The following is a 24,212-nucleotide window of genomic DNA, read 5'->3' on the forward strand; positions in this document are numbered from 1 at the left end:
AAACACAGCTTGTTAGAGCTGAGCTGCCCAACTACAGCAGCAGCCGGCCCCTAGGACAGAGCAGGGACCTCAACTACACTGATCAGCAGCCCCATCGGACCCAGACCCAGCCACCAGGTGAGGAGGGACGGAGGGCCCCCAGCCCAGGCACCCAGGAATCCCAGGGAATCTCCCGCGGCCAGGCTCTCATTGCGACTGGCCAAGCCACTAGTGCCCTCTGAGACCCACTTCGGGCTCTTACAGATACCCCAGCATGGTGGGCCCAGCCCCAGGGAACTGCCAGGAGCCAGGAGGCTCTGGGCTTGGGGAGGCCTTTCCCACCAGGCAACCTGTACTCTGCTAACCCTGTGTATCTGCCTGGAGCAACTGGGGACATCTGCCACCCACCTGACAATCCATCCTTTGTAGCCAACATTCAAGGCCAGGCCCCTTGGTCCCTGCTATGTGTCCTGCACTGCTCCGTGCATGCAGCATGTGCGACCAGCCTAGCTGAGCACGCACACGCTCATACCCGCAGGTGCACACACACAACACACACCCGAGTTCACACAGCTGTGTCCTCATGCTCCAGCCTAAATGAGCACATACCTGTAGATACCTTTGTGTCCACACACCTGGACACACACTTACACCTTTGATCCCATAGCCCTCCATGCAGGTGGGCTCTTCCTCAGGCATCCGCACAAGAATCTGCGGCTCCACACACCTGAGCTTCCACATCCTTACACAGTCACACACGCACCGCTCCACACACCTGTGCTCGCATATCCACCTGGTTCACCCTCTCACACACGGCTCCATAGGCCCACGCACCACCAGGCACACGTATACCTCTCCCTGGCCTGTGCCCTGCCCACAGCCCTGGCTCATCTTGCCCCAGTGCCATGACCTTCTCGGAGATCCTGGACCGTGTGGGAAGCATGGGCCGTTTCCAGTTCCTGCATGTAGCCATACTGGGCCTCCCGATCCTCAACATGGCCAACCACAACCTGCTGCAGATCTTCACAGCCGCCACCCCTGTCCACCACTGCCGCCCGCCCCCTAATGCCTCCGCAGGGCCTTGGGTGATCCCCATGGGCCCAAATGGGAAGCCTGAGAGGTGCCTCCGTTTTGTACATCCGTCCAATGCCAGCCTGCACAATGACACCCAGAGGTCCACGGAGCCATGCCTGGATGGCTGGGTCTACAACAGCACCAAGGACTCCATTGTGACAGAGGTACGCCTGGGCAAGCCCTCTCCCTCCACTTACCCACGTACCCCATACCCTGGCGGGCAGCAGACGAGGCTAGGGTCTGGTGTTCCCAGGAACTGAGGACAGGCCACTGGGCAGGCAAAGAGGAAGGGCCTGAGTGCAGAAGCGCCAAGAGCCTTGGCTTCTTCCCACTCGGAGTCCACGCAGTGCTTCAACAAACTGCTACCGAGGGCCTGTTCTGTGACAGGCGCAGAGCTCAGCTCTGGGAATACAGAAATGCACCATGCCTGCTCCCAGGGGGTCTACAGCCTGGTGGGGATAGCACCCCTTAAGGAAAATACCACACAAAGAAGTGTAAAATTGCAACTTCAAAGTGACTTTGCACTATGACCTACCCCTGGGGTAGGTGTGAGAGTGAGGGCGTGGGGAATGGGCATTGAAGGAATCCTCCCTACACAAAGGCCCCTGGAACTGAGATAGAAACATCAGCCAAGGGCCAAACAGGCAGTGAGGGAAAGGAGGAAAATTCCATCTTGTGCGAAGGCCCCAAGGTGGGAGGGCTGTGGAGGAGGGACCGGCACAGGCTTGAAACGCTCCACAGCAGACCCAGAAAATGTCTCATCCCCACACACAGGCACTCTTGGGTTCACCTCTCATCCCCGCAGCCCTTCACTGATTCATTGACTCTCTCACCTGCCACCTCAGGGAAATCCAGAGTTAAATCGGACTCTTCAGGGAACTGACAGGCCAGTCAGGAGTCTGTGCTAGGTTGCAGATGAGAAATTGGGAATTGGCATGTATTGGACATCACTAACCGCCAGGCACATGGGGTGCTTTGTAGACACTGTCTTGCTTGATTCCAACGTGATGCTCCGTTGAAGGTGAACTCCATCTCCCCTTACAGAATTTTTAAAAATGAAAAACCTAAGACCCAGAGAAGGGAAACGATTGTCCAGTGCCACGTGGCTGGTCAGTTTCAGAACTGGAATTTAGAGCTAAAGCCCATGAGAGGTACAGGGAGACAAATGTTTATGGGAGTCCAAAAGAGGGAGAAACCGTTGGATTCAAGGGAGGCTTCATGGAGGAGGTGGCGTCTGAGTGGTGAGCAGAGACCAGTGTTTTCATCCTCCCTCGGGAACCATGAACCCCTCAAGGGCAGGATCCTGTTTTTCCTCATGAGAAGAGATGTGCTGCAAAGCCCTGGCGCCAAGCACTATATGTCTGTGGGCTCCTGGAGGCCCAGGAGCTGTCATCTCTTTAACAGAAGTATTATCTCCAGTTCGCAGATCAGGAAACTGAGGCTCAGCTTGATTCCACGACCTTCCTATGTTACACATGGCTAGAACCTGGCAGAGGCAGGATTCGAATTTAAGGCCATGTTCCGAGTCTGTGTGATTGCTATTCATTCGTTTAACAGATATTTTTATATAAAGTGCTTACTATGTGCCAGGCATTGTTCTAAGAGCTTCACAGATATTAATACTTTCAACCTTCCTGACAACACTATAAGATAGTTTGTATTGTCATTCTCTCTCTCAGATGGGGAAACTGAAGCACAGAGAGGTTAAGTAGCCTGCTCAAGGTCACATAGCTAGTAAGTCGCAGATTCAGGACCAAACACACACACCTGCACTCCACACCACGACATTTGCTACTCTCATATCCCTAGATTATGTCTCCTCCCTGTCATGTTTGCTACTTTTTCCCCCCCAACACCAAGCATAATGCCGGAAATCCATCAAGTATTCATTTACGGACACCCAGGGGATAATACTAAGGACACAAGGTCAAAGAGCCGCCAGCCCTGCCCGCCCTCCAGGAGCACACCGCTAGTGAGACGCAGGCCCACTCTCAAGGATCCTGGGCAGTTTGGTGGAATACACACACGTTTCCCAAGGCAGGGATTTTCTGCCGCTTTGTTTACTACTCTATCTGCAGCAGCTAGAATAGTGCCTGGTACAGGGGAGGTGTTCTGTGGAATGAATGAATGAATATGCGCTTTGTACACTCAGAGTGCTCTGAGGCCCAGGGGAGGGTTATCTAACCAGCCTGGAGTAAGGATCGAAGTTAGGCTGGAGTCAGTAATGACCACACTGTTCATGGAGAGGTGGGAGTTAGTGAGCAGCGCACCCCAGGCAAAAGGAAGGGTGGCGGGGGAGAAGGGTTAAATGCAAAGGCACAGAGGCAAGAAGAAAGACCCGGCACAGTAGCTCATGCCTGTAATCCCAGCGGTTTGGGAGGTGAGATTTGGTAAGCAGTGAACCCTAGGCAAAAGGAAGAGTGGCGGGGAAGGAGGGTCAAATACAAAGGCACAGAAGCAAGAAGAAAGGCCGGGTGCAGTGGCTCACACCTGTAATCCCAGCTACTTTGGGAGGCCAAGGCAGGCAGATGACCTGAGGTCAGGAGTTTGAGACCAGCCTGGCCAATATAGTGAAACCCCGTCTCTACTAAAAACATAAAAATTAGCCAGGTGTGGTCATGCCCACCTGTAGTCCCAGCTACTCAGGTGGCTGAGACAGGAGAATTGCTTGAACATAGGAGGCAGAGGTTGCAGTGAGCCAAGATCGCACCACTGCACTCCAGCTTGGGTACAGAGCAAGACAACCCCGTCTCAAAAAGTCAAGACTGCAAGGGCCAGGGGAAAGCTGGAGGAGTGAGCAGTAGGATATGGGGGTCCCCAGACGTGGAGCTGGAGAAGACAGCAAGAGGGCCCATCTTGGATGATACGAGGTAAAAGTGTAGCCTCTGTCCTAAGGGCAATGAGGAGCCAGTGACTGTGGTGGTGTTAAGCAGGAGAGCGGCACCACAGGTCACCTTCGAAGGCTTGTCACTCTGACTGCCCCTTAGAGTAGTTTGTGGAGTCTTTTAGTCCAGCAGCGGGGAGACCCATTAGCAAGCTGCACAGGGATCCAGGACAGAGACGACAGATAGAAGGGACAGTCAGAATAGACGTGAGGAAGGTCAGGAAGTTGGAATCTCTGGGACCTGGTAAACTGAATGCAACTGAATGATGTAGGGAGTGAGGGACAGGGAGGGAGTCAAAGATGCCTCAATAGCCATAAGTAAGTTTCCAAATGTTCTTGCCATGCACCTGTGACCAGGGAAGACAAAGAGGAGTAAAACTACCCAGGTCCTCCAAAAACACAGAACCTAGCCAAAGAAACAAAAATCTCACAGGGAACAATTACATCACCATCATCAATAACATTTACTGCATGCTCGCACCGTGCCACATGGTTCTAAGCACTTCGGCCACATAAACTCATTTCATCTTCACAATAACCCTCTAAGGTTAGCACCTTTATTATCCCATTTCACAGATGAGGAAACTGAGGGACAGGTCACCGGCCCAAGGCCTCACGTTTCATACAGGATGGAGTGAGGAATCAAAGTCAGGAGTCAGGCTCCAGAGCCTATGCTCCTCAGGAATGCACAACCCCCAAGCCACAATCCATAAGGCTGACTGTGCACCCCGCTGCCCAGGGCATCACAGATCCTCCTTCCCTGCCTCTGGTAGCATCTCCAAGGCAGGGACCATGTCTCTCTCACCCATCTCTGTCATCACGGGACTAGATGCATGGCAAGCGCTCAGTCAACACTAACACTGAATGAAGGACTTGCCCCTCAGAGCCTGGTGGGAGAGACAGACGGGAGGGATGCAGACCCTGCTCACTGCGGGGAAGTGGCTTCCTTTCCAGAAAACCCCTCCAGCAGCCTCTAGGAAGGCCAGAGGGAGAGAGAGGTTGCAGGCCTTGAACCCAGTCAAGCATCAGTTCACGCTCGAGCCGGTTCCCAGTCACCATGTCAGCAGCTGAGACAGTGTGAACCGCCATCCCAACTGGACACCAGAGGTCGCCAGGCCTCAGGGCACTGCACCCTTCTCTGGGTCAGCTCTGGCCCAGGCATTCATCAGGCGCTGGATCCCTGGGACTCTCAGCCGTGAGAGCCCTTAGGAAGCATCCCTGCCCAGCCATTAATGCATCAGTGGCTAAACCCAGCCAGCCACACTGGTACCGGCACAGCAAGGGCAGACCCTTTCATCTTTCTGTTTCTGGTTCAGCCATAACAAGTCCAGCTCCGTGTGCTTGGGTCAGGTTCTGGCGCCCCTTGGCTGGAGACAGAGCAGTGGCTGGACCTTACCTAGAAGCAGGTCTCTGACACAGAGGCAGGGAACCGATGCGTTGGCTCCAGGTGAAGAGGGTGGTAATGAGGAAGGCAGAGTATTTGGCGAAGAGCAAGGTCAGTCCAGGTGACACCCGTCAGCAGAAGCAAGGAGTCATCCCGCAAACAGTGTGGGATCGCGCACCAGAGCTCACAACCTGCCTCTGCCAATGATCAGGAATGTCATGATCCCTAGAAGTCTCGGATTCCTCATCCGTAAAAAGGGCTAAGAAAGCAAGTGTGAGGGTTAACGGGGATGACGCAGTCACGGTCCTGAGCCCAGGGCCTGGCACACAGCATTCCATTTTCATGTTAGCTGCACTCCTTGCTGGTGCCATGCTTTTTTGCTGTTGTTGTTAATAGGGATGTCTGAGGACTAGAGGGTTTGTTCCCATCAGAAGAGAAGGGGGATCCCCCAGTAAAAAGGGGTAGCCAGCTCTCGCCGTTGTTTCTGGCTCACCCAAGCCCTGACTTTGCCTCCCTCCTCAGCCTGGCCCTCCTCTTCTGCTCAGATCCAGCTCCTCCCCTACAGTCAGCAACCTGGCAAGTGACCTCGCCACTCCAGCTTCAGTCCCCTCATCTGTAGAATGGGGATTTTAAGGATCCTCCCTCTTGGAGTGGGCAAGAGGGCTGGAGGACTGAGCTGGTGGAGTGCGCAAGCCCAGCACTGGGTCTGGACAGGAGTGGAGGCAGTCTCCCTCCCCCTTCTGATCCCCTAAGCTTTCCTGGCAGGGGTGACCACAAATTCCTTTCTCTTGGTGCAGCAGAGAAGGTCAAGATTTTTCAGAATGAGCTTTATTAGGACATTAAGAGGAAACAAAGGCCTTTAAGTCTGGAAAGCATGGGAACACGAATTCTGGACGCTGGGCTCCCTGGAGAGGCACGTACCCCATAGTCCACACCACTGAACCTCAGCCTGTGGGCCTCAGGGCTCGGCCGGGCCATGGATGAGCAAGACTCATCTCTCTAAGGGCCCTGGGCTTCCTCTCTGGGCCTTGAGCCTCCCTGTCTTGTCTCCAGGGCTGCAGAAAGCCCGTCTCCCACCCTCTCCAGGGTGGAAGAGTGCTCCAAGGAGCCCCCAGGTCGGCTGCTGGAGAAGCAGAGAGGCTGCCCAGTGAGGCCTCCGGGGAGCAGACTTCTACCCGGGGAGGGTCCCCTGCCGAGTCTCTAGTCAGCCACCTCTGACCCTCCTTCATCCCAATCCCCAGTCCCCAGTTGCCTATCTCTCATCTCCAGCAGCACTTCCGCTTCACACCCCCATTTGCCCACCCTCAGCCCTGCCGGGGGCTCGTCCTCCCCCATCTCTTTCCTCGCCTCCAATCTGACTCCTGGGAAAAGGCCTGAGAGCCCCCACCCAAACCGCTTTTCAAGCCAGCCTGATCCCCACTGACAGCCCTGACCTAGAAAGCCCCTGATGATGTGCACAGGGGGAGCTGGGACCTTCCTATGAGCTCTCCAGGATCAGGAACTCACCAGTAAGCACCCACTGTATGCAGGGCCCTGGGCTGGTGTTTGCATCCCTTCTCTCGTGACCCTGCAAATCAGGCACTATTGTCCCCACTTTACAGACGGATACACTGGGCTCAGTACACTGGGCTCAGATCCAGAAGGTGGCCTTCCCAGCCACGCTGGTGGGTCAAGCTTTTACAGAAGAAGGGGGGTGTTGGGAGGTCCTGACTACAGAATCCATGCCCTTTCTACTACATTACCTGTCCTTGTGAGCGCAGGCCTTACCATGACTTAATGACATTAATAGTGACAAGAATAATAAGACAGCTATTGTGAATTGAGTGCCTATTGTTTTCCAGGTATAAGTGCTGGATGCTTTTCATTCCTATGTCATTCACAAGCCTGAGAAGCAGGTACTAGGTACCTGTGGGTACTGATGAAGAGGCTGAGCCACACAGAGGTTAAGTAATTGGCCCCAGAACACATAGCTCCTAAGTGGCAGAGCTGGAAACTGATGTCTTTTTGACTGTCCCCAAGATACCTGGCTCATCCTCTCTGGTCCTTGTGCCCCAGCACAGGTTCCTTCAGGGATCCAGGAATGCACATGGGCAGCAGCAATTCTCCCCTAAGCTAGATGTGACCTAGCTCCAAAAGGCCCCTGAACTAAGGCAGGCTATTTCCTTGTTCCTGCTGTAGGGGGTAGGGACCACGTACATGGTTCCAGGCAGAGCCAGCTCCCCACACACACAGCAGGGCCCCATCCCGCTGATCATGCTCCTGTTCACAAACGGCTCGTCCTGACTCTTTACAGCCCACTTTCTGCCTCATGCTCTGCCGGGGCCACCTGGCCTCTCTTCTTGCTGCTCACTCTTTGGATACGATGTCAGAGCAGCTCATCTGGCTCTGACCTTGACTGCCTCCTTGACCACAATCCCAGCCTATGCTGGGCTATGCTGTCTTACAGTGGCTCCGAGTAACAGCTCCCGTGTATGGTGCCTTTCCTTCAGCAGCCCAGGCCTCAGAGCATGGCACGCAGGGAGGCATCAAGGAGCTGCGCTCAGGGCCAAGGGCAGCATCTTGGGTCCAGCAGACCTGAGTTTGAGTCTCTTTCTTGAAATGAATTAAGCTGTGCTTGAGCAAGCCACTTACCCTCTGAGCCTCAGGTTCTTTGTCTATAAAAAGAGATAACAATAGTACCTACTTTATAAGGTTATTATGGCGTTAATTGCAAAGCTTTCTCCTGAGCATAGTGCTTTTCTCTTTCTTCCCCACCACCTTCCTGATGCATCAGCCCACACAGGAAGGCATGGCAGTGAGTTTCCTACCCTTCCCTTCCAGAACCCAGCTCCCTCGGGGCTCGGCTACATTCCAAGAAAGGAAAAAGATGGTCAAGAACACTGAGCTAGGCCAGGCGCAGTGGCTCATGCCTGTAATCCCAGCATTTGGGGAGGCTGAGGTGGGTAGATGACCTGAGGTCAGGAGTTTGAGACCAGCCTGGTCCAACGTGGTGAAACCTCATCTCTACTAAAAATACAAAAACTAGCCAGGCATGGTAGCAGGTGCCTGTAGTCCCAGCTACTCCGGAGGCTGAGACAGGAGAATTGCATGAACCTGGGAGGCAGAGGTTGCAGTGAGCTGAGATCGTGCCACTGCACTCCAGCCTGGGTGACAGAGTGAGCTTCCATCTTAAAAAAAAAAAAAAAAAGAACACTGAACTAGAATATTGGAGTGAGAACATTACGTGGAACTGCCAAGTTGATGAGATGGATCAGCCACGGTCATGTCAAGGACTAGACAGAAGCACCAGGAAGTTGAGTAACTAGCTCTGTTCGACCAGCAAGTTACCTTTCTTCCCTCTCTGGGCTTCCTCAATGAAATAAGGATAATTAAATCCAAGGACTCCAAGTGGCACAGCCTATGCATGGAGACACAGTCCAGGGAAACACAAGTCACACTCAACACTTTGAGTAATAATCAAGACATCTGCTATAGGTTTTCTTAACAGAGCCTCCTTAGGGGCTTTGTATAGAAAGCATGCCAAAATTCTCCCAGCCCTGTTCACTCATTAATTATTTGCTGAGGAAACATTAACATATACTACGTAGCAACTACTCTGCTAGCCATTAGACATAAAAACTCAAGGCCAGGCGCGGTGGCTCACACTGGTAGTCCCAGCACTTTGGGAGGCCTAGGCAGGTGGATCACGAGGTCAGGAGGTTGAAACCATGCTAGCTAACACGGTGAAATCTCATCTCTACTAAAAAAAAAAAATATACAAAAACTTAGCCAGGCATGGTGTTGCATGCCTGTAATCCCAGCTACTCAGGAGGCTGATGCAGGAGAATTGCTTGAACCTGGGGAGGCAGAGGTTGCAGTGAGCTGAGATTGTGCCACTGTACTCCAGCCTGGGTGATACAGCGAGACACTGTCTCAAAAAAAAAAAAAAAAAAAAAACTCAAATGAGACATTCTCTGTCCTCAGCAAGATTACAGAATACAGGAGAGCAAACAAGTGAATTAGCAGCTAGAATGCCATGTAATAGGTACCTTACTGGAGGTAAGAACAAGAAAGGGAAATGAACACCTTACCTACCCTGGGCGGCTAGACACTCTTCTCCTCCATTTCTCGATCTGACAAACACTTACTGACCACCTGTTTGTACCAGACAACCATAAAAGAAGTTCCTGGCTCTCCAAAAAGATGATATTGACATGAGTTTCAAAAGACTGCCAACATTACTAGAATAAGGGGATCGTAACCAACACCAAAGCAAAGAGGAATGCAATAGCATGGAGGTTCTGCAGTGTAACCTGATTAAATCCAAGGACTCCGCATGGCTCAGACTATCATGGAGACACAGTCAAGGGAAACACAAGTCACACTCTTGATACCTTGAGTAATAATCAAGACATCTGCCATAAGTTTTCTTAACAGGGCCTTCTTAGGGTCTTTGCACAGAAAGCACGCCAAAATTCTCCCTAAATACCTTCCTCTCTCCCAGAAATTCCAGGATGCCTTTAAAATTCTCTCCCATTTTGCTCTACATCTGGTTCCCTATTGCCATGCTTGTCTAGTCCCAATCCTCTTCCCATCACCCCTTATAAAGCCAGTAGGTCCTTCAAACATTCAGGAGTCATGCCATATATTAGTTTCCTAGGGCTGCCATAACAAAGCACAACAAATTGGGTGGCTCAGAACAACAGAGATTTTATTGTCTCAGATCTGGAGGCTAGAAGTCCAAACTCAAGGTGTCAATGTGTCCTCTCCAAAAGCTCTAAGGAAGAATCCTTCCTTGCCTCTGCCAGCTTCCGGTGGTTGCTGGCAACCCTTGGCATTCTCCAGCTTGTAGATGTATCACTCTGCCCCTCTGCCCCTCTGCATCATAACATCCCCATGTGTCTCTCTCTTTTCTTATAAGAACATGAGTCATGGTGAATTAAGAACCCGCTCTACTTCAGTATAATCTCATCATATTTGACTTAGCTAATTACATCCACAACAACTCTATTCAGAAATGAGGTCATATTCTGATCCATGAATTGTTAAAACTTACATGTATTTTTTGGAGGGACACAAGTCGGCCCATAACAGTTGCAGATCTCAGATCTGAGTTTCAGTCTCTGTCTTGAACCATGCCATGCTTGGGCAAGTCACTTGCCCTGTGAGATCAGGTTCTTTGCCTATAAAAAGAAATAACATGAGTACCTACTTTATAAGGTTATTGTGGCATTATCTGCAAAGCTTTCTCCTGATCTTCAGGGAAGATTTGTGTTGGTCTTCAGGGAAAATAGATTTGTGTTGATCTTTAGGGAAGCCATGGCCACATTTTTCTCATCAGTTCTGATGTGCTTCATTAACCATGAAATCTCTGGAGCAATTTAGAGTGCAATTGAAGTTCAATTTTTAAAAAATATTTAACCACAAAGCACTCCTCCTTCCAAGCTTCAAAACTTCATTGAAGGATGATAATCCTCCAGTAGACAATTTTTCCATGGAAGGTTTTCCAATCTGACTGTGAAAAAAAATACTTCTCTCCTGCTCACTGGCATGTGGTTATATCCTCAGCACATACAGCCTAGACACTATCCATCTTGACATGCGCTCATTCTGGTGAAATGAGGCAGTTCTCCACATAGCATTTGGAGTGTGGGCCCTATGACCGACCTCTTATGTAGACATTGGCAGATCTCTAACTTCTAAGGCTTTCAGTCCCTCTGTTCTATCTGTGGAATGTTCACACATTCAATTCCACAAGTATTTATTGAGTGCCTACTATGTGTTGGGCGCTGTTCTTGACAATGAAAGTACAGCAGGAAACAAAACAGACTAAAAGCCTTATCTTCACCAGGCTGATATTCTTGGGAGAGGAACATGCAATAAACCAAAAAGAGGGAAAAATTTGCAGCATTCTGATGGTATAAGTACTGTGGAGAAAATTAAGTAGGGTAGAGAGGTATAGGCTACTGGGGGTTATAATTGTAAATAGGGAGGTCTCACTGAGAAGATAATATTTGAGCAAAGATCTGAAGGAGGTGCAAGCCAAGTAGCTATCTGGGAGAACATTCTAGAAAAAGAGAACAATGTACGTCAAGACTCTGAAGTAGAAGCATGCTTGAAATGTTTACGGAGCAGCAAGGTAAACAATTCAACAAGAGTGGAGTACGTGAGGGAGAGGGCAGTAGCAGGTGAGAGCAGAGAGGTGACAGGGATAAAGATGTTAGCTGATTTTCCAGGGCCTCCTAAGCCATTGTAAGGATTCGGGCATGTTCTAAACAGGACTCAAAGTTTATTCCAGGAATGATATTTTCTATAAATTGCTCAATTTTCTGATAGAAACCAGCTCATGACAGTTATTCTAAAGCCTACATGATCATGAGCATCATGGTAGAAACCAAGACCCAGCATATCTGGTCTCAGACGGTGGAGCAGGACAGCAGCCTGAAACTGTTCCAAGCAGGTCTGACAATTGACCTTCTCGTGATCCAAACAGATGATTGATTTCTTAAGGCACTAATTATCATGGAGGTTGGGATAAAAATCTAATTTCCAATTGCAACTTCTTATGGGATGTATCAGGATAGGCTAGGTTATTATAACAACAATAATTCATGGTTTGAAGAATATTGAAGTGTTTCTCTGTCTCATGTAACAGTTCCAAGGTGAGTAGCATTTTAGGCCAGTGGGTGGTTCTGCTCCACAGGGTCATTCAGGGACCCAGACTGACAGCAATTCTCCAGAGTTGTTCTAGTTGTCACCATTCCCACCAACAGGAGGGGAGAAAGCGTGCAAGTCCAGACTAGGGAATCCCTCTTAAGCAGATGACGTGGAAGTAACATACATCTCTTCTACTCACATTCCATTGTCAAGAACTACATGGCCCCACCCAGTACGAGGTCATCATCGAAATGTGCTATTTACTATGGAAGAAGGGGTGAATGAATTTAGGTGAACGGTAGGTCTGTCCTTTAGATTTTCCTAAAGGGACTTTACACAGCATGCCACAAAGTACCAGAAGTCTCTCTAGATGCCCACTTACATATTCCACCTCACACCCCCTTGCTTCTTCCTTTACCTTTTTCCCTACCCCATCTCCTCCCAACACACATACCATGCAGGCCCCCTTCCCAACTAAAAGGGACCACCAGGCTTGCTGGCCATGCTGGGCCACTCTGAGACAGCTGCAGGACCTGGAGACTCCATCCACCATCATCCTCCCTCACTTCCAGCTGAGGAAAGTGGGAAAGAGCTCCCTGGAATGTGTGGTTCTTCACCTTTTGGAATGTTTTGCTTCCAAAACATTCTTGTGAGGCATTTCTATTGAATTAAATTCTCCACTTCATTGCACAAGTAATTCAGATGGCTGGAGCAAAGGGTGCATGTTGGGGATTAGCAGATTAGACCAGACAGGTAGGCAGAGGCCAGAGCATGGAGGGCCTCATAAACCTGTGTTAATAGGGCATTATCTTTACCCAAAGGGCAAGGAGAAGCCAGTGAGCACTTTAGGCAAGACAGGCACCTGATTTGAGTGACGTTTTAGCCCTTCAGGTTATCAGTGAAAGAATGGCTAGGAAGGGATGAGGCCAAAGGCCAGTAGACCTGTCAAGAGGTTGCTGCGGCAGCCTCATCTGGGCCTCAGTTTCTTTATCTGTAAAATAGGCTGATATTAGCACCTACATAATAAGGTTATTGTGAAGATTAAAGTTAAAACATGGAAAGAGTTTAGAACAGTGCCCAGTACCTAGAATGCCCTCAATAAATATCGGCTGTTATTATTAATCTAAGTGCAAGATGATGAGGCCTACACTAAAGCAGTAGTCGTGGAAATAGAAGAATCCACATTCAAGAAATATAAAAAAGCTAGAATCTTGAAGATCAAGTGATTGTGGAGTAGGAGAGGGAGGAAGGAACCAAGAGGGTTATCAGCATGATCTCACTTATATATGGCATCTAAAAAAAAGTCCAATTCACAGAAGTAGAGAGTAGAATGATGGTTACCAGAAGCTCGGGGGGGAAGGGGCTGGAGCAAAGGAATGGGGAGTTACTGATCAAAGGGTACGAAGTTTCAGCTGGATGGGTGGAGTACGTTTTGAGATCTGTTGCACAGCATGACGGCTACAGTCAAGAATAATGATGTATTGTTTATTTCACAATAACTAAAAGGGTGACTTTCAAATGTATCACCACAAAAAATGTCAAGTAAATGAAGTGATGTTAATTAGCTTGATTTCATCACTTCACATTGCATACACATATCAAAACATCACATTGTTTTCATACACGTAAAATAATTATGATTTGTCAATTAAAAATAATATACTTTTTTAAAAATAAAAATAAAAAAGAGGCCGGACGTGGTGACTCACATCTGTGATCCCAGCACTTTGGGAGGCCGAGGCAGGCAGATCACTTGAGGCCAGGAGTTAGAGACCAGCCTGGGCAACATAGTGAGCTCTTGTCCATATAAAATATCCAAAATTAGCCAGGTGTGGTCATGCACACCTGTAGTCACAGCTACTTAGGAGGATGGCTTTAGCCCAGGAGATTGAGGCTTCAGTGAGCCATGATCATGCCACTGTACTCAGCCTGGGCAACAGAGTGAGGCCCTGTCTCAAAAAAAAAAAAAAATTAACGTAATTAATTAATTAAAAAGAGAATGTTACCAGTCCCTGAGATCGGGACTTTAATGAGAAGTGGGGTGATAAGTCCCATTGAATCTGGGATGTGCCTGTGACTTTATCCAGGTGGAGTTCTCAACTGGGACCACTGAATCTGCTCCTCTGGGGGTCAGAAGAGAGGTTGGGCTGCAGGTGGAGATTTGGAATCTTCAGCATAAAATAGGAATTGAAGCCATAGGAACAGATGGCATCGCCTGGGGAAAGGGGAGAGAGAGGAGGATTCAGGAAGAGCCCTGGAAAACTTCAAGGGCTAGGCAGAGAGAAAGGAGCCGTGAGGGTGAGGAGCGCAGAACAGCAGGAAGCCCGACGGAGGGTGAGATCAGCAGCGTCCACATCCTCCAGAGGGCAAGCCAGGCCAGGATTCGGGACGTTGCATTGTGCACTGTGAAAATGAAGCTTCGGTAACCTTGATAGGCACAGATTCCGTGGACGGGTTGGGGGCAGAATTGAGACATGAAAACGAGATGCGGATGGAGTGATACCAAGTGCAGCTCCTCATTCAAAGGAGTTGGCTTTGAAAGGAAGAGAGAAATGAAGTGAATGGGAAAGGAAGGAGGTGTTAAGATGGAGAGATTTGGACACACCTAAATACTGCTGAGGAGGAGCAGAGAGAGACTGGATCTGCAGGAGGAAGAGAGGTGGCGAGGATAGAGGAACGTCCCTGTAGACGAGAGAAGGCAAGGCCAAGGGGGCAGGCAGAGGGACTGGCCTGGGCTATGTGAGCGGCAGGGAGGAGGCAAACAGGGATGCAGGCAACTTGGAGGGGAGGAAGAAGTTGAGGTCAGACCTGGATGTGGCAGCTGAGTAGACTTTGAGACCCATACAAGAGGCCACACATGCCTGAGGGATGCAGGTCAGGGGCCAGAGTGCCACAGACAAACCAAGGAGCTCTGAGCCAGGCTGAAAAAGGAAATGGTCCTTGGGAGGTAGGGGCTGAGTCAGGACGCTGGGAGAGGAAGCCCACATGTATGAGGGCACAGGCTGAGCATGGCTGAGCAGGCTGTCTACACTGAGTCAGGCTAGCCCTACCTTTCTCTCGTGCAGTGGAACTTGGTGTGCAACTCCAACAAACTGAAGGAGATGGCCCAGTCTATCTTCATGGCAGGCATACTGATTGGAGGGCTCGTGCTTGGAGACCTGTCTGACAGGTGAGACATGGGGGCACAGCCCATGGAGGCATGACCCATGGAGACCCCTCCTTACTCTGCTCCACCCATGCACCCCCAAAGAGGCAAAGAGCTGGGGGAGGGTGGGATGGCTCTTGCTGTGTGGCCTTGGGCAAACCTCACTACCTTTCTGGACCATAGCCTTCTCTCCACCCCAAGGCCCTTACAACTGGAATCTTCCAGCCTTCCTTTTTTTTTTTTTTTTTCCTTAAGACAGAGTCTCACTCTTGTTGCCCCAGCTGGAGTGCAATGGCATGATCTCGGCTCATTGCAACCTCCGCCTCCCAGATTCAAGTGATTCTCCTGCCTCAGCCTCCCAAGTAGCTGGGATTACAGGCGTGTGCCACCACGCCTGGCTAATTTTTGTATTTTTAGTAGAGAAGAGGTTTCACCACGTTGGTCAGGCTGGTCTCGAACTCCTGACCTCAAGTGATCCGCCCATCTTGGCCTCCCAAAGTGCCCGGATTATAGGCATGAGCCACCGTGTCTGGCCTCCAGCCTTCCTTTCTTCCAGGGGAAAAAACCTCCAGGTTTTGGGACACAGCGTAGTGGCTGTGGAGCAGTGGAGGCAGAGAAGATGGACTGCTTAGAGATGGGTGGTCCTTTGACCCCTGCTCAGTCAGCTAAGCTGAGGCGGATGTAGAGGAGATCACTCATTAACTCAAACCTCTAATTGCAAACTTGTCAAAAATAGCAATTACCAAGAAAGCTCTGTCCGGGGAGGGAACTTCATGTGTCCCACAGGAAAAGGTTGGGGGTCGGGTCCAGCCCTTTGCCCCACAGCCTGCAGAGTCACTCCTCTTGGCAGGCACACTGTGGCTGACTCGGCCCCTCCTCTCCTTTGAGCCACAGGTTTGGCCGCAGGCCCATCCTGACCTGCAGCTACCTGCTGCTGGCAGCCAGCGGCTCCGGTGCAGCCTTCAGCCCCACCTTCCCCGTCTACATGGTCTTCCGCTTCCTGTGTGGCTGTGGCATCTCAGGCATTACCCTGAGCACCGTCATCTTGAGTGAGCTGCAGTGGGGCAGGGAGCTGGGCTTTGGGGAGCACTATCCAGAAGCCAAAAGAGAATGGGGTCTGGGTCTGGCTCAACCACAGGCTCCCTGTGACCTTCGTCAAGGCGCCACCCCCTCTCAGGACCTCAGAGGCCTCACTTAAACTTAACAGTGACAACAAGCGTAGTAATAGCAGCTATCAGTCCTGAGGACTCACCCTGGGCCTGATACTCTGCTGGGTACACAATCTCCTTCAATAACACCTGCAAGTTAGCGACACTGTTATCCCCATTTTACAGATCAGGAAACTGAGGCAGAACAAGGAAAGTCACTTGCCACTGGAGAAGCAGTGGTTAAGAGCATGAGTTTGGAAACAGACACACCTAGGTTTGAGTTCTACCCCCTTGAGCCTCAGCTGCGGCATCTGTAAAATGGGGATGATGAACTTAGGGTTAGCATCAGAACAGCAGGAAGCCCCAATGGAGGGCGGTATCAGTAGCATCCATGGGGAGGGTATCAGTAGCCGTGGGGATGCAGAAGCTGGTGCCCCTTCACGGGGAGGTGCCTGGGACCTAGCAGAATGCTAATCTGGTCCTTGGACTCCTCCCACAGATGTGGAATGGGTGCCTACCCGGATGCGGGCCATCATGTCGACAGCACTCGGGTACTGCTACACCGTTGGCCAGTTCATTCTGCCCGGCCTGGCCTACGCCATCCCCCAGTGGCGTTGGCTGCAGTTAACTGTGTCCATTCCCTTCTTCATCTTCTTCCTATCATCCTGGTATGTGGCCCTCTCCTCTTCATCTGTTTCCTTAGGCGCCCCAGAGCCTAAAAGGGGAGCCCATACCTGCCCAGGCTGGCCAACTCTGTGTCCCCGGGCACCCTATCCCAGAGTCAGGGACGGGCACTCCAGGAAGGAGGAATTACATAAACAAATGCATGCTGCAGGAGAGAGCAGGGATGGGGGCACGTGGGGAAGCAGGGCCTGCCTGCAACTGAAGAAGAGGGTAAGTGGAGGTGGACAGGATGGGGACCGGTTGGGAGAGCACAGAAAGCTGGGGGAGGCTGGACTTCATGTGGAGGGAGGTAGAAAGCCACGGAAAGAGTCTGTGGTGCTACAGGCCTGACCAAGTTTCCATCTGTGACATAATAGCCCAGAAGGACAGACCCAACTGAGTGGGGATAACAGACCGATGGGAGGGGACAGTGCAGGGAGGGGGATTCTGGGAGACTAATCTGGGATATACCTTGAAGGAAAAATCTGGAGAATTTGGGACTGCTGGAGTTGAAGTACAAAGGAAAGTTCAAAGAGGAGCCTGAGCCTGGGAACCTGGGAAAATGGAGGTGCCTGGGTCAGAGACCCAGAGTGGGCCGAAAGCTCATTACCAACATGTTGAACCTGAGGCCACACTGAAAGACAGGAAATGGGTCTTCAGAAAGTAGTCAGAGCTGGCCGGGCGCAGTGGCTCATGCCTGTAATCCTAGCACTTTGGGAGGCTGAGGCAGGGGGATCACTTGAGGTCAGGAGTTTGAGACCAGCCTGGCCAACATGGTGAAACCCCATCTCCACTAAAAATACAAACGTTACCCGGGCACAGTGGCACATGCCTGTAATCCCAGCTACTCAGGAGGCTGAGGCAGGAGAATCGCTTGAACCTAAGAGGTGAAGGTTGCAGGGAGCCAAGGTCACACCACTGCACTCCAGCCTGGGCAACAAAAGCGAAACTTCGTCTCAAATCACACACACAAAAAAGTAGAACCAAAGAGCAGGAAATCCCACAGGAGCTCAGGAAAAGAAGTGAAGTCTTGGAGTGACCTTTTATTGAGTATCTGCTACGTGCAAGGCCTGTTTTGGGCATCAAACTACATTGTCTGGGATTCTCATGGCTTCTCTGAGTAAGGGAGACATTATTGTCCCCATTTTACAGATGAGGAAACTGAGGCTCAGAGATGTGAAGCAATTCCTCAGAGTTACATGAAAAGATGCAAAGCTGGGATGGAACATCAGCTCGGAAATGAGAATAGCAGCTCCCAGAGGGGATGGGCAACCTGAGGCTGAGAGCACTCAGAGTCAGGAGGCGAAATAAGGGTGGGCGATTAGCAGAGTACAGTTGAGAGCTTGGGCCAATTCACTGTGTGACTTGGGGCAAGTCTCATGCACTCTGAGCTTCCAGAATTTTCTAGGTAGCCGGGCGCAGTGGCTCACGCCTGTAACCCCAGCACTTTGGAAGGCTGAGGTGGGCGGATCACGGGGTCAGGAGTTTCAGACCAGCCTGGCCAACATAGTGAAACCCCATCTCTACTAAAAACACGAAAAATTAGCCGGGCGTGGTGACACGTGCCTGTAATTCCAGCTACTCAGAGGCTGAGGCAGGAGAATCGCTTGAACCCAGGAGGTGGAGGTTGCAGTGAGCAGAGATCGCGCCACTGCACTCCAGCCCAGGCGATAGCGTGAGACTGACTCCGTTTCAAAAAAAGAAAAAAAAAAAAGAAAATGATTTTTCTAGGTAAAATGAAGATAATGTTGCCTGTCACCCAGAGTTTCATGGGTCTGGTACACAAGAAGGCTCACTAACTGTAAGCCATTCCTGCTATAATTCTCAGGAAGAGGAGGATAGAGTCCAGGCCTTGCCATGGTTTTGGGAGGAAGTCACTGATAATCTTGGTAAGAGCAGGCTCAGAAGACCGTCAGGGCAGGAGGAGCGACAGTGATGGGCCCAGGAAGCTGCCACCATCAGCTGGGGCAGTGGCCTGAGGCCAGGCGACCAATGTCCACTCCCTAAGGGCCTCACTGGATCCAGGTCACCCACAGGGCTACAGCTAAAGCTGACCCTGCCTTGGACCAGACTTCTCCAAACACCACTCCTTTCTCCCCACATCTCAGCCTCTCCCTTTCCTCTTATCCTAGTGACCCTCAGGGACTGCTCAGAATGAGCCAACCTCAAAAGCATAGCCTGGGGGCAAGGGAGAGTGGGGGTGACTGCCCATTTATCAATCCCAAGACCCCATGTTGTGCTCACCCACTCCCCACAACTCCCCCAGCAGAGTTGGTCCTTTGCAGGGAGAATCTGAAGGTTCCAAAGCCTAGTCCCTAACCTCACCTTAGCCTCCAGCCCCCTCTCAAGCTGCCCTGTGGCTGCAGCCCTGCCCTCTCTTCTCCAGAGAGGCTGGGAATGCAGCCCAAGGAGGGCTGGGGAGGTGGATGTGCAGGACCCTCCAGCAGTCCAGCCTTGAACATGCCGTCCCCTCCCCAGGCCCCACCTGCCTTGGCCTAGAGCCTGGGGCTCCTAGTTAAGGAAGACACCCAACAATAACAAGTGGCCCAGGTCGGGGGTGGAGGAAAGTCTCTTCTGGAAGGGGAAGAAGAGAACATTGGAATTTGTGCTGGCTGCAGGCAGCCCAGGTGCAGAGTTTGGCCAAGTTTAAATTCCACGAAACCTGCAGTGAGATAGCTCAGGTTTCTGGTCTTCCTACCCCTTGGCCCTGGCTGTTGATGTTCTTCCAACCTCTCAAAAGAGGCTCTGGAGTGGGAGGAGCCACTGTGACTGGTCTCTGGCCCCCAGGTGGACACCAGAATCCATACGCTGGTTGGTCCTGACTGGAAAGTCCTCGAAGGCCCTGAAGATACTCCGGCGGGTGGCCGCCTTCAATGGCAAGAAGGAAGAGGGAGAAAGGCTCACCTTGGAGGTAGGGGCTGAGAAGGACTATAGTCTGGGAGCAGAACCCCTGTGCCCCGCTCTGGGGCTGGCCCCTCCCCTTGCCTCTGTTTCCCTGGCTCACACCTGATTACCACATCTGACTCCCTGAGTTCCTCTAGAGGCACCAGGCCTGCATCTCCCTCTCTACTTCCCGTCCACCAGCTGGTCATTAATGGCACCCCTCCCCCTCCTCTGCCCCAAGGAGCTCAAACTCAACCTGCAGAAGGAGATCTCCTTGGCCAAGGCCAAGTACACCGCAGCTGACCTGTTCCGGATACCCATGCTGCGCCGCATGACCTTCTGTCTTTCCCTGGCCTGGTAACCCACCTCCTCCCTGCCCGCCCCCTGCCGAGGCAGGGGTAATAGACAAGGCCTCCAGCAGGCTCACCTAAGGGCAAGGCCTACGGCATCTGAAAGAGAAATCAGGGGATCCCCTCTCCTGGGCCACCACAGCCCAGCCCCAGCCCCAGAAATCTGCTGCATTCCTGCCCTACACTCAGGTCCAGCCATCAGGGTCTGCGTCCCTCTGGGGTCACAATGCCCCACTCCTCACCCCCAGGACAAATGCTCCAGACACCTTCCCCAGCTCACATCCCTGCTGCTCAGTGTCCCCATGCTCTCCCTCTCTGTCACTGCCCCGCTCTGGGTCAGCTCTGTCCTCTGGAACCCCACAGAGCAAGGCTAGACCAATGGGTTTCAGACTTGAAGACAAAAATTATATTTCTCTCAAGTTTTCTCGTCTGTCTGACTTTCTCCAGCTCCCTGAAAGCCCTTTCTGTGACCTGGCTTCTGCTTCCCATCCTGGCCATTTCTTTGTGAATAGGATTCAATTTGTCCAGGAACCCTTCAAAGGGATCCCACAGTTGAGAGAGAGGAAGGAAAACATGTGACCCAGGCATACAGCTCTATGCTCACCTCCCCAGTCTGGATGTTAAACTGCTACCCAACCAGGAGAGATCATTTACCGTCTCCTTTGGTCTCCGACATTCCCTTCAGTCCCGATCTTCTCTAGAGTCAGTTATCAGCACCTTTGCCACCACACCCTGGACCATGCCCACGTCAGACATGACCAATCAATCACAGCACTTTCTCCCTGAGCCCAGACACAATCTCAGAGACCTCAAAAGGACACTCAAATAGCCCCCATCATCAGACGCAGTTGGCACAAGAAGTGAAGCTATTAATCATCCTGGTGACCCAATGACCAGCATGGGGAGTGGCCTCTGCCTGGCTGCAGGTGCTAACCAATCCTTCTCTGCCTCTCAGGTTTGCTACCGGTTTTGCCTACTATAGTTTGGCTATGGGTGTGGAAGAATTTGGAGTCAACCTCTACATCCTCCAGATCATCTTTGGTGGGGTCGATATCCCAGCCAAGTTCATCACCATCCTCTCCTTAAGCTATCTGGGCCGGCATACCACTCAGGCCGCTGCCCTACTCCTGGCAGGAGGGGCCATCTTGGCTCTCACCTTTGTGCCCTTGGGTGAGAGACTGGGGCTACCCCAGAACCCTCTGGAAGAGGCTGCCAGGTTGGGCACCAGGGACTTCACTGCTAGCTCTGCTGCTAAGTCACTGTGTTACCTTGAGTAACACAGTGAGCAGGTCACTGCACTCTCTGGCGCTCATCTAGAAAATAATTCAATTGGGCTAGATGACATCAAAGCATCTTTTCAGATCTGACTTGGACTGGGCAAAGTACGGTGGTATCTGGATAGTGTGAAAATTTTTGAAGTATTGGGAGTGTCCTGAGTGATATCACTGTAGAGGATAAGCTGAGATGGTAAAATGACAGAGCTCATGCTCAAGAAAGACCCCACAACCTACTCCATCATGACCTTGGAAAAGCTATGCTTATTTTATATGGGTGTTAGTTGGTCGATACACCTATATCCTTCCAAAAGAACTTGAGGTATTTTAAGACAAGAACAAGAACATATACAACAAAATATAAATGGAAATAGAGGATCAGAGGCAGGGGAAAACACAAATATAGCAGGACACAAGCATGCAAAGCATTAGGAATAGCGGAAAGACTATTACTCAGCTTTAAGTTTGGATCTGAGCTTCCTGAAAGCCAAAGCAAAAAGGGAGACAAGATCAGCTAAGGAGTGAGAACTAGGTGCTCCTGAACCCCGAGGCCCACCACATTTTCTTCCCTCTGCAGACTTGCAGACCGTGAGGACAGTATTGGCTGTGTTTGGGAAGGGATGCCTATCCAGCTCCTTCAGCTGCCTCTTCCTCTACACAAGTGAATTATATCCCACAGTCATCAGGTAGGTGCTGGACCTGGGGCCAGGCCCAGCCAGAGGACACAAGTCAGGTGGGACTGTGGCATTTTCCTGTCCTCTGCCCAGGGGAGCCATCCTTTATGAACCCCACACACAGGCTGCCAATCCCTACTCTGAACCCTCGCAGGCAAACAGGTATGGGCGTAAGTAACCTGTGGACCCGTGTGGGAAGCATGTTGTCCCCGCTGGTGAAAATCACGGGTGAGGTACAGCCCTTCATCCCCAATATCATCTACGGGATCACCGCCCTCCTCGGGGGCAGTGCTGCCCTCTTCCTGCCTGAGACCCTGAATCAGCCCTTGCCAGAGACTATCGAAGACCTGGAAAACTGGTCAGTCGCTGCCTCTGGCCCCATCAGTGCTCCTCCCTGGGGAAGCAGGTCTGGGCCCAGGGCTTTTCCTGAGCTCTCTGTCCCTAGGTCCCTGCGGGCAAAGAAGCCAAAGCAGGAGCCAGAGGTGGAAAAGGCCTCCCAGAGGATCCCTCTGCAGCCTTACGGACCAGACCTGGGCTCCAGCTGAGGACAACGGAACGCCCTTTCCCTGCCCTCCAGAGACTGATCCTAGCCAGGCACCTTAGGGGTACACGGAGGCCCCAGATAGGTCCACCCTCCTAGGATGAAGCCTTCTGAGAGCTTGGTGAAGGTGTCTCCATCACCACCACCAGAGCCTCCTGCCCAGCCCTGGCCAGTTCAAAGGTTCAGCCATAGACCTTTCCATACCCATCCCTGCCCTTGTTCTCCCTGCAACCCAGGCCCTGCCATTCTTCTGTCCAGCCCTTCCCCACTGGCCACCTTCCTCCACTGTCCTGGTTCTCTTCCCCTGAGGTCCCCTGATGTCCCCTGGCTCAGTCCTAACAAGACTGAGTCTTAACAAGATAAGAAGTCCTCCCCTTCTTGACTCCCACACTTTTCTTTGATAGGAGGTTTCAATAAACAGCAATAAGAACTCAAGCCATGATGTTCAGGAGTGGGGGTGGGGATGGGAGCTGGCCACTGTGTGGACACGTGAGCACGCGCATCTGTCCATCCACACTTTCATGTACGACAGGCCTGTGTACAGGCACCACAGGTACATGCAAGCTGGACTGATGTGAACATGAGCAAGCATGTGTGAGTGCTCTGAGGTGTGTATACCACACCTGTGCATGAAAATACATGTGTGTGTCTACATGTCTCAGGATGCATGTGAGCAGATAACTGACCAAGCCCAGAGTGGCTGCAGACAGAAGCCAGAGCCCCTCCAATCCTGATTCCCTTCCCCTGATCACCCCAAATCTCTGACCTATGTCTCAGCCCCATGCCCAACAGAGAGTTTTTCTCCTGTTAACTGAGAAAACTGCAACGGTAGCTGACCGCTGTCAGTGTCTGCTGCCATGTTCCCGGTTCCCTCCAGCCACAGGAGAACAGCCAGTCCCTCCACATCCAGCCTCTCCCACCGGCAGCCATCCCTTTCCCTCTGGGGTCTCTGCCCATTCCCTCTATCCTGGCTGCTGCCCATCACCAGTTAAACAAGCTTAGGCTTCTCCCAACTTAACAAAAATCAAAACAAACACATGCCAGGCTGCTGTATCTCCTTCCAAGGGCCACACTGGCCCTTTCTCCCCTTCGAAGCCAGACTTCGTAAAGGAATTGTCTGCCTCCCTGTATCCACCTTCTAGCCTCATACATCTCCCCCACTGCTCTCCAGCCCCTACCCCTTCTCCCCTTGGAACTGCTTTCACCAAGGATGCTCATCACCTCCCTGTGCTGAATCCATAAGTCACTCTTCAGCCCTCCTCTTACTGGCCTTTTGGCAGATTTGGTCCTACTGGTCACTCTCTTCTTCCTTGGTTTCTGAGAGGCCACGTGTTTGCAGCTCCCTCCCACACACTGGCTACTCCTTCTCAGGCCCCTCTGGGGTATCCTGTAAATGCTGCAGTGTTCACTTTGCCTATCCTGCCCTGACCCCTTCTCTAAGGATCTGCATCCCCAGAATCTGCCAACTGAACAGTTCCATGACCCACCATCTCTGGTAGTGACCAACTAGACCAGACGGCACTCCAGATCCAAATCTCATTGATCACAAGGGCACTCCAGATCCAAATCTCATTGAT

The 24,212-nt window shown here is 51.5% G+C and overlaps 1 protein-coding gene across 4 annotated transcripts; it reads left to right on the plus strand.

The window, feature by feature from the left end:
* SLC22A8 (solute carrier family 22 (organic anion transporter), member 8) lies at positions 1-23,068 on the plus strand. Of its 4 annotated transcripts, none has more exons than XM_011942643.1 (11): positions 1-117; positions 860-1,217; positions 15,023-15,126; positions 15,997-16,151; positions 16,750-16,918; positions 19,701-19,824; positions 20,038-20,153; positions 21,102-21,316; positions 21,998-22,106; positions 22,249-22,452; positions 22,540-23,068. In XM_011942643.1, the coding sequence occupies exons 2-11, from the start codon at positions 885-887 to the stop codon at positions 22,637-22,639; spliced, it is 1,629 nt and encodes a 542-aa protein (XP_011798033.1). In that variant the 5' UTR covers positions 1-117; positions 860-884; the 3' UTR covers positions 22,640-23,068. The 4 variants fall into 4 exon arrangements, with proteins under 4 accessions (XP_011798033.1, XP_011798034.1, XP_011798035.1 ...); XM_011942644.1 differs by having other exon boundaries at positions 881-1,217; XM_011942645.1 differs by having other exon boundaries at positions 1,133-1,217.
* Positions 23,069-24,212: the final 1,144 nt, after the last annotated feature.

The sequence above is a fragment of the Colobus angolensis genome, unplaced genomic scaffold (genome assembly GCF_000951035.1).
Source record: "Colobus angolensis palliatus isolate OR3802 unplaced genomic scaffold, Cang.pa_1.0 Scaffold21, whole genome shotgun sequence".
Lineage (NCBI taxonomy): Eukaryota > Metazoa > Chordata > Mammalia > Primates > Cercopithecidae > Colobus > Colobus angolensis.

Excerpts from the sequence above, each read along its gene's own strand:
- SLC22A8 (XM_011942643.1), top strand. The coding sequence starts at position 885 with ATGACCTTCTCGGAGATCCTGGACCGTGTGGGAAGCATGGGCCGTTTC. Across the intron at positions 16,919-19,700 it reads ATCTTCTTCCTATCATCCTG|GTGGACACCAGAATCCATAC; the intron begins GTATGTGGCCCT and ends TCTGGCCCCCAG. Across the intron at positions 22,453-22,539 it reads ATCGAAGACCTGGAAAACTG|GTCCCTGCGGGCAAAGAAGC; the intron begins GTCAGTCGCTGC and ends CTCTGTCCCTAG.